The sequence below is a fragment of the Hemiscyllium ocellatum genome, chromosome 29 (assembly GCF_020745735.1).
Source record: "Hemiscyllium ocellatum isolate sHemOce1 chromosome 29, sHemOce1.pat.X.cur, whole genome shotgun sequence".
NCBI classification, from domain to species: domain Eukaryota; kingdom Metazoa; phylum Chordata; class Chondrichthyes; order Orectolobiformes; family Hemiscylliidae; genus Hemiscyllium; species Hemiscyllium ocellatum.
The window spans coordinates 30,454,619-30,464,523 of record NC_083429.1 but is presented as its reverse complement, the minus strand read 5'-3'; the positions used below and the strand labels follow the sequence as shown (position 1 = coordinate 30,464,523).

The following is a 9,905-nucleotide window of genomic DNA, read 5'->3' as shown; positions in this document are numbered from 1 at the left end:
CCCACAAGTTGTTTACCCAACTCATACTGACTAAAACATAATTCTGAAATGAAGATTGATTTGGTGCGAGTTGTAGGAATGGACTGTACAATATCTTTACGAGGTCACTGCATATTATACAGAGAGAGAGAAAACAATTCATTCCAGTTAGATACAGGATCAGTTCTAACAACTCTTAAATCATACTAAACATATCCAAAAAATAAACCATAAGCTTCAAATGCTAAATGTTTCCAAAAAACACACACATACCTGGTTAAAGCATCTGAAGGTTTCCGAAAGGATGTGCTGATTTTCAAGCTGCCTTTAGCTTCCTTGCATATTATGAATAACCCTCCTTTTGAGAGGGTGAAGGGAGGAATTGTTTAGGTTGACTTGTGGTCTAATTTGCTTCTTTTTTATGGCACAATATGACCTTCACTTCCTATTTCTTCATAGGAGACCAAATAATACTTGGCACTGACCCAAACTGAAATTCAGGTTTGGCTGAGTGAGTAGGAGTGAGAGTTAGAGGCTCACTCCCCAATCCAGAAACAATGCCATGATTCTTTAAACTGAAAGGCCTCATTTAAATTACATTGGCTGTCTTTTTGCCTTCCCTGATCAGCAAAAACACTGACCCATGTCTGCAGATGAGTGGCAGGATCAACAGCATCTTAATTTGCATGGGAGGAAGTTTGCAGCAAGGGAGGGGCAGGTTTTGCTTATATGGACCCAAGGAGAAACATTTCTGTTCCTCTGTGCCACAGAATGGAAGTTAAAATATGTAAAAAAAAACCTATCTTTTGGGCCTCTTCAGACTTGGATATTTATCTCTGCTGAACTATTAGGAAACTTATTGTCATCCATGTTAGTGAGCTTGATATGCAGAAGAAGGATCGAGCCAATTCTGCACAGATCTCATTTCTGTCTGGTTAGTTCGAAATCTCCAAGGCAGGATTTGAAATAACCATCTGCTGACTTCCATTGAGCTGGTTCAATGAAAGATTTGCAATTTACAACAGTAATTAAAAATGCCCTGTCACAGGCTTCATTTTCACACAAAAACAATTTCTAATTTGCAATATTCTCAGAAATACTATTAAAGTCTTGGAGGACAATCACAAATGGTCGTCATAAAATTAAATAAGATAATTTTCAAAAAAAAAGCATTGGGGAATTATTTTGTTAATTATAGGTGAAAATGACCTGAATCTCCATTACCCAGGTGAATTTTTTTACATCAGCTTTTCTTGCTCTGATGAGTTATCTTCCTTTCATTGATGAAGATATTGAGCTGAACAATTTCATTGGTGCAACAGATCATCAACATCTCAATGTTCCTCACATAGATCTAATTTGTGGGCAGCCTGGTCAACCTTGGAGGCATTGTCGATGAACCCGATTCTACTGTCAATTTTCAGCAAAGTCACAAGGTAATAGCCATGAATGAGAACCCTCTCTGACCTTTCCCTCAAATGTCAAGTGCATTGTGGCAAATTTCCAGTTCTCAATACACTTAGTGCAATTAAGAAGAGAGTTACTATGGATGTTTTTCCATTTGTACTGCTCAATACATCATCAGACAATGCGTTTCAATACTAAACCGTACAAAATTCAACAATTTCTTGGAAAAGTAAAGTTGAGGTTGATGTGTTGTTGTTATATGAATATCTTTGGGATATATTCATATCTATTGTTATAGATTAGTAATTACAAGCAAGATGCTAAGCCAAAGTTGATGAAACATTGTAAAAACAGAGATATTTACGACTTGTACATTTGTTCCTCAAGAATCCCAATGATCTCATGGAATTACTTCTGTAAGAAGAGTGGGGCTATTGGACCTGAAAAGATCTCCGTAGCTGCTCGAGGTTCATATATGAATCAAGTGAAACTTAAATGATCCCTTACATTGATACAATTGAGAACAAATTTTAACCAAGTCTGATGTACATAACAGAATTAAAGAACCTAGTCCAACAATTTTTCAGCAGTGAATCAAATGATTGAATACCTGATTCATTGTACTAGTGTCTCTATAAAATGATTGGCATTTATTTTAATTGCTAATATTAGATCAAATATCATAAAAGTCTTTGTCTTCTTCCTAAGTTGTTCTCCCTGCTTTTAGTCATCAGGCTATTGCATCTGAAGTCAAAGACAATTGATGTAACTCGTTCTAATACTGATCTAAATATTCACAATATATTAATCTACTATGGACTATACAACGGAATGCATTTCCAAAATTGCATTGAAACTTTACAATTTCTTCAACAAATAGAAAAGCACAATTGCAGTTCCATGCCATGCACTATAATGTGTTATATTTGAGAAAAAAAAGTCAAGGCTATTACTTCGAGGGTTATTGTAGTAACAGCAAAAAGCAATAAATCTAACAACTGAAAGTAGACAAGTATAATGTAAAATTGAAGAAGGTGAATGGATACTGCGCTTCAGAAATTCTCTTGGAAACATTTCATAGGATTACCAAAGTAGATAAGTGTTAGAATTAGATTTCCTAAAACTCCAGATTCAGAAGACCCTAAATAACAGACCGAATGACAGTGGCTGCATAAAGCTTTGTCCCTCCTTCCAAAAATACACCCAACTAAGCTCAACAACATGTCACTGAGGGATGATGTGATAGGATTAGCAGTGATTGATACTATTGTAGGCTCATTTGTTAAAATGATTAAAACTTATATTTTAAATGCTGCTGCAAATAATTATAGTTGAATTTGAGTAAGAGCTCATGGTCACACATACCAAAAGGTAATTGTAGCTTATTAAGAGATTCCTTGTGAACATGAACTTCATTTACTCATGAACCAGAAGTGTCAGCAACAAGGCAGTCTTACATTGAGTCCAATAAAAGGCCTCTACATTCAGATATAAAAGCTGCTCTCTTCCAAATTATCTCCCAAAGCTGCCATTAATGAAGGTAAACAGAGGCCAAATCAAACTCTGACAGCACAGATTCTAGATTTTTTTTCTTTGTCTAAAGGCACCATGGATTAATAAGAGCAAAATCAATATCTGTGATAGGCAAATTCTTAATCCCAATTTACCATTGCTGAAAAGAATTGTTAGGCCATTTGACCAGAGAAAGCATTGGTACTCAGTAACCTGGATAACTTTCCTATGAACATCTCTTTATTTGCAAAGTGGCTGTGACAGTGGCAGGGAAGCTGGTGGTTGGGTTGCCCTTTTACTGGAGTGCGGTTGGGGAGAGGGTTGGGGTGTTGTTTGTGAGGTGCAAGACAATGTCAAACCAGGAAAAGCAAATATATGAAATAACTTACCAAAGAACACAGTTGTTTAGTCTACCAACTTCCTTCATTTCACTCTGTGGATATAATTTCCACATGTATCTTTTTCTGAAGTGTTTCATAATCTGAATGTTCCCTTTTCTGTTGCTGCAAAAAGCCATTTGATATGTGACAAAAACATGTTTGTGGCCCAGAAATTTAAAGTTAAATGCCTTATTCCTCAAAGAACTGAAATAAGTAGTATCAGAGAACAGTAATAATTGTTTTAGAACTTCACAAAAAATGTTAATATTGTTTTAAGTGCCTTCATGGCCCTGTAAAAACAAAACTAATAAATTTAAGTTACATTTGACAACCTGAAGACAACTTTTACAAGCAAATTAAAATACAATTATCATTCCTGTGCAGTGCCTGTTTTATTCTGTAAGCTTGATGATATTTCCTTTCAAGACAGCTTTAGTTTAAACCTAGACAAAACTGACTCTGTTTTGGATTAGCTCACCTGTGAAACTTTCTAACTCAAAAAGGTGTATGAGAGACTGAAATTTGATGGATGAAATGTTTGTTAATTCTATCTCTTTGCTTACTAATTTTAGAGACATAGATAAAATTTGCAGAACAGATAATTTTTGCACTTCAGAAGCAAGCACACTGTCTTGCAGCTAACAGTTGAAGTTAGGGTAGATTAAAGCATTGTGGGAGGCAGACAATGTGCTATGTGCTCCAATCCTAGCAATGGAGGAAACTCCTAATCATCTGAACATAAAATAAACTTGCTTGTTCCTAGCCATTGCACTATTCCCTAGGATTGTACCTCTTATCCAAAAAAGTAAACTAAGTTCATATATGATTTCTCAAGCATATAATCAGAATATTGTACAGAAATGCCTCAGGTTTGAGAATTTAAGACCAACATAAATTATTTCATTCTATATATTAATTTGTTTAATTGGGGGGAAAAAAAGTAACAGGAAGGTTGTTCCAGGATAGCATGAGGAAGAAAGACCCTTCCTCCCTCACCCCCACCAGTTCCTGGCAATACCATGCTTCCCATTTCTGACCGAATCTTTTCGAGCACTGGAATCTGCTAGATAGCTCTATGGAGTAGTAACATTTTAAAGGAACATAACTGTACATGTTACATGCCATGTGATCTAGTTATGGGAAGAACTTTGTGAGCTAGCAGACAAAGAGGTTTGCAAAATGAAACACTTCCTCCACTGTTAAGTCAACAGATTTCCAAACACTGAAAAGTAAACAAATAAAAGTACAATAAACAGCAGCAAACATCTGAAGTGAAAAACCTGCAGCATTATTTTTCTAGAATTGTTTGAGCAAACCTCCGCGGCAACAAAAAGTTAGAACAAAATCTCACATAGCCAGTAATAGTTTTTCATGGGTATCATTGTATACATTTAATTTGTTCTTATCGAAATGCATCATGCTAACAAAATTAAAGGGATACTGCAGCTTTAAGCAACCATATGGCTTCCCTTTTCAGAAACTAGTAACATATATAAACTAGGAGACACCAAATACATAGGACGCTGAAAAGACCTTCCGAGAATGCTTTCCAAATGGCCCTCTTTTTTCCTTGTGATTTGTTGTTAGTTTTGGCCCAGTTCCACTTCAGTACAAGAAAAGCCTTCAGCGAATCTTATCAGTATGCTGGACTCAAAGTGCAGAAATATGGTTATGTGCACACATAATACACAATCAAATGGAAACTGAGGAGTTATATATTTACTTTAACGTACATGACATATACAATTGTATTAGTTTTCCACAATTTATATATGATGGTGATAGTCAACATGGGCCTAAATGTTAGTGAGAAATACATCTGGAATAGAATTGTTCTAAGATAAAGATCCTTAAACTTTAATGTACAACTGCCCCTTTTGTTATACATGTGCAGCTTCTCTGCTAGATGTTTGCTTAGCCAGCCAATGGGCTACAATCCACCTGTTAATTAGCCAATGGTCTACAGGCATATTACATTATTTATCTGGTAGCCTACAAATAGTATACAGGTAAATCAAATCATCCACCCAGTAAAACCACAGACAGCTTTACGTATGTGAGGGAAAGGTTAATGGCGTGTACCTGCATAAATAAACATCATTAAAAGCATAAAATATGTAAACACTACATCAGCTAAAACATGGAGGATTTAAAAAGTGGAAAATCAACAGGAACTGAATTAACAGTTTTGACAGCAATTATGCACCAGCGCCCTGCAGCCAACAGAGGGGAAATACCAGTATGGACTCACAAAAACAAATACTCGTCAGCACAGAACCTATACGCGATGTTTTACAGCCTGTGCACAACCTGTGCAGGATAAAGTTTATTTGTTCTGTTCGGGTTAGAGGCAGTGCGCTGTTCAATGGCGCCGTGCCACGTCAAAATTTGAAGAGGAAGTGGACAAGGAGTATCACCAGTAGCCATAGTGAAGCAGTCATTCCTCCAGAAGCACGATTGTTTCCATCAAGCACTGCTCCTGGACCTAGAAAGGGACAAGCACATATAACCAGTTTAGTGATACATGTCATGTTTTGAAGCCTAATGTGCTGCACATTGTAGTTTCTATTGCCTCTGAAATACCTCTGAGAGGTGCTTAAAGCCTCTGTATGTTAAGAGAGAGTATCCCCTGCTTAGTACACTGCCTTTCACCTCTACATTAGCACTTTAAGTTCCAGCAAACTGTTTCTCTGTAAAGATCCTAAATTCAATGAATTTGAATTCATGTCCCTCAGTCAATTGCATTTACATTTATGACAGTTTAGCATTAGGCTTTGTTAGCAAATTGTAGATCAATAGCACTGAAGGAGGCTGGGATTGGAAGAAGGGAAAAAGTTTATGGTATTTTTCAAAATTTGCTACTTGTCAGAAGTTGAGAGGATGCAATGGTCTTTATCTGATTTCTTAATATTTCTGATTTAATGAGAATGACTGATGTACATACACCGAACATTCATGTTGATAAAGTATCCAGTGATCTGTTGGGAGTTGAATTGAAGCAGTGTGGTATGCATTTTTGTATTGTGGTGGACAGTACAAAATCTTGAGAGAGATGTATGAAATTTGAATTTATATTCCCAGTCATTTTGATAGGTATTCATGGTAACAAGTCTTGATGTTTTTAAGAATCCAATCAGAACAGCCTTTTCAAGTCTTCAGCTCAGAGACATTCAAAACAGATACACCAGCAAATAAGTTGTTTAGATTGCAAAGAACAGATCTATGGTAAATTAGAACCCTGAGTTTGCAGTTTAGTCTTTTTTCAGCTTGGGAAAAAGGAAACTCCACATTCTATCCAATCCACGCTCGAGCAAACCTGACAGTGGAGGTTGGTTTAGCTCAGTTGGCTGGATGGCTGGTCTACAAAGCAATCTAAAGCCACGATTAGGAAATGCCGGTATCGGACTGGGGTGTACAAAGTTAAAAATCACACAGCACCAGGTTATAGTCCAATAGGTTTAATTGGAGGCACTAGCTTTTGGAGCGACGCTCCTTCATCAGGTGGTTGTGGAATATGCAATTGGAAGACACAGGATTTATAGCAAAAGTGTGATGTAACTGAAATTACAATGAGAAATTCCTTGATTGTTAAGTCTCTCATCTGTTAGAATGACCATGTTAGTTTCTCTTCTTTCATATGTAAATCACAAAACATTTTTTAAAAAATTACATTCTCAACTGAACTTTGACAATTGGTGTCAGCCCAGATAATGTATTGGGTATTAGCACCTCTGTGTGTTGCTGTCTGTGCCAAAATGTTTACACTGATTCTAGCCTAAAAAATTAATTAACAGAATTTTACATGGATTCATGCAATTTTTGAGCAAAGTATAATGTAACTCTGCAAATACAAATTGCCCCCACAAACATATATGTGTATGTGTGCATACTGGTATGGGTGTGTGTGGGGGTGGGGAGTGTGAGTGTCTGTGAGAGAGAGTATATGTGTGTGTGAGACTGTAAAGGAGTCTAGGTCTGTGAGGAGGTGCATGTGTGTGTGTGTCTGTGGGAATGTGTATATAGGAGTGCCTGTTTGTGTGTGTGTGTACGTGTGTGTGTATGTGTGTATAGTGTAATGGGGTTCATTTATAGTGTGCCATGAACCCAAGGTCCCAGTTGAGGTCATCCCTATGGGTACCGAACTTAGCTATCAGCCTCTGCTCGGTCATTTTTCACTGCTGCCTGTCCCAAAGTCCGCCTTGAAGGATGGTCACCTGAGGGTCTGAGGTCGAATGTCCTGGACCACTTAAGTGTTCTCCAACTGGGAGGGAACACTCCTGTCTGTTGATTGCTGTGTGGTGCCCATTCATCTGTTGCCGTAGCCTCTGCTCATTTTCCTAAATGTACCATGCCAACAGTGTAGGTTCAATCCCTGTACCTGATATGGTTAGCACAGCATACCATTCTTCTCAACCTCTTGCCCCTTGCCTGAGGTATGGTGGTTCTCAGGTTAAATCACCACCAGTCGTCTTGCTCTAATGGGAAGGTAGCCCTATGATCTGGTAAGACTACAGTGTCTTGCTAGTCACAGTGGATAAACAAATTTGAGGGTCATTCCATCATTGTGATTCCTCTCATGAAGGCAAACAGAGCATTGATATAAAGATGGTGACTTTGTATTGACAATACATGCTTTTCTCTGGTTTACACTTGCTGGCATTTCCAGGAGACAGCACAAAGAAGTTGAAGCTTAGTGGTAGTATCCAAAAGGTGTTATTGCATTGGCCACTTTTTAAATTCTAGGCCCAGCAGTCATTGAAATTGGCTGAAGTTTATCAAAACATAGCTCAGTGTCCATTCCAGGGGGGTTCTCTCTTTTAGCTCCAGCGAATTATCTCATGCAATTTGCGACGACTGATCTCAGCGCCATACCCCTATGGTGCACTCTGGCATTTTTATGCATCCATTAATGGCACACGTACTTTTCCACAGTTAGGACCTTTCTGTGATACAAACTAAAGTCAGATTTAAATCGCAGCATGCACCAGGTCAAAGACTAGAAACCAGGAAGGGTCACTCACTGACTGTCGCTGAACAATTTTAAATAACATGGCTGAGAAAGGGAAGTTGGAGTCCCAGCCTTGCCTGGATGTGAGGGTCCTGGTGGATGGGACAATGGAGAGAAGAACTCTACTCTTCTCTTCTCTTGGGCTGCAGCAGACTTGTCTGAAGTTTCCACCCCGGTGATTGTGGTTCCATGGTCTGTAGAAATTCCCAGCAATGCAGGAACAGGTGAATGACCCTTCTGTATACCATGAGTGTAATTGTTACTATATTCTTTCTATTATTCCACACTCACTCTAACTTTGCTACGATATTCTCCTCCCACTAAGTCGCACGGTATGCCACTCTTTTACTAATGGATGCAAAATCTCTCAGATGCACTACAACAACCCACCTACTGTGCTTTCTACTCACTCACATGGGGACACCTTTACACTGTTCCAGCACCTTCACTAAGAGATGTGTCAACCATTTTCCTCTCACTTGATCAGTCCCTTGGTCTCATTCCAGGAGAACACAACCTACGATAAGACAGACAGAGCCAAGACAGGGCATTTTGTCTCCGCTTAGCCGGAGAGGACTGGTAGTGATGCTGAGACTCTATTCCGAAATACCAAATTTTGTTCCATTACCAGCAGTGTGAAAGTATTCTTAACATGCACGAAGTACTGCCCGAAGTTTATACATCATTTCCTCTCTTGACTCCAGTGGCATCTTTACAATATTAGGTTAGAGTACCTCCCCCAGACATCAAATCATCTTGCACATTTGAGGAAGAAGACATAGATTCCTCAAAGGATGAACCAGCTAAGTGCTCTTTGGCACCCTCTATGAGCTCACTTGTCGATACCACGATGAGTGCATTAGCTGCAGTACAGTGGGTACCATATTCTGGAGGGGGAGCATCACTGCCCTGTCTCCACAACAGACCAAGAAAGGATTTCCTCCTCGCCCTGGCACTCAGAACTCCCATCATCTGCTCAACCCTGGTGCAGGAGACAGTTCCATGGTGTTAACTTGGAGACCCAGGTGCGGTTCACTCAAGGTCTGCTGGATTTGTGCTGGATCTCTACTTTATCACTTTAACCATTGGTGCTCTAATGGCAAGTTGACAAAAGAACATGGGACCTTGACCTCACACCAGGTGCCCCTTCCTTTCAAGGACCCAGGGCAGATCCAAAAGGCACCTAGCCAGAGAAGGAAACACATACAGCTCCACCAGTCCTCTTCTGTCAGGCTACTTTAGAGGTGTCCAATCCTCAATCCTGTAGGAGATCAAGAGTAGGGCCAACCTGCATCTGGCCAGGAAACTCTCAGGGGGACCTCTCATCAAAGGAAGGTCCACAATACTGATAAAAACAGGTTCCACTCTGCAATAAGATCCTTACACCTTAGCTGTGGGCACCTGGTCAGTAACTAGACACAGCATGAGGAAAGAGAAAAGAGGTGGCTTGAGAGAAAATGAATTCCAGGTAGTTAACATTTCTAAATATACATTCAGTTTCCAACGTCAGCTACAAGAATGAAGGTGGAGGGGCTGCCACCCTTTGTGCCACAGTACGTTCTAAAGCTGTCTGATTGATATCCATGTTTTCCATAGTGCCTATACTAGACTTTGTCAGT

At 39.1% G+C, this 9,905-nt stretch overlaps 1 protein-coding gene across 4 annotated transcripts in view; it reads right to left on the bottom strand.

Moving 5' to 3' along the window:
* Positions 1 to 4,654: 4,654 nt before the first annotated feature.
* Positions 4,655 to 9,905, bottom strand: part of opcml (opioid binding protein/cell adhesion molecule-like) — a 1,024,953-nt gene continuing 1,019,702 nt past the window's right edge. For all 4 annotated transcript variants that reach the window (XM_060847054.1, XM_060847056.1, XM_060847055.1 and 1 more), the window contains one exon: positions 4,655 to 5,763. In XM_060847054.1, coding sequence (XP_060703037.1) covers positions 5,660 to 5,763 — 104 coding nt within the window. In that variant the 3' untranslated portion in view covers positions 4,655 to 5,659. The remainder of the gene's footprint in view (positions 5,764 to 9,905) is intronic.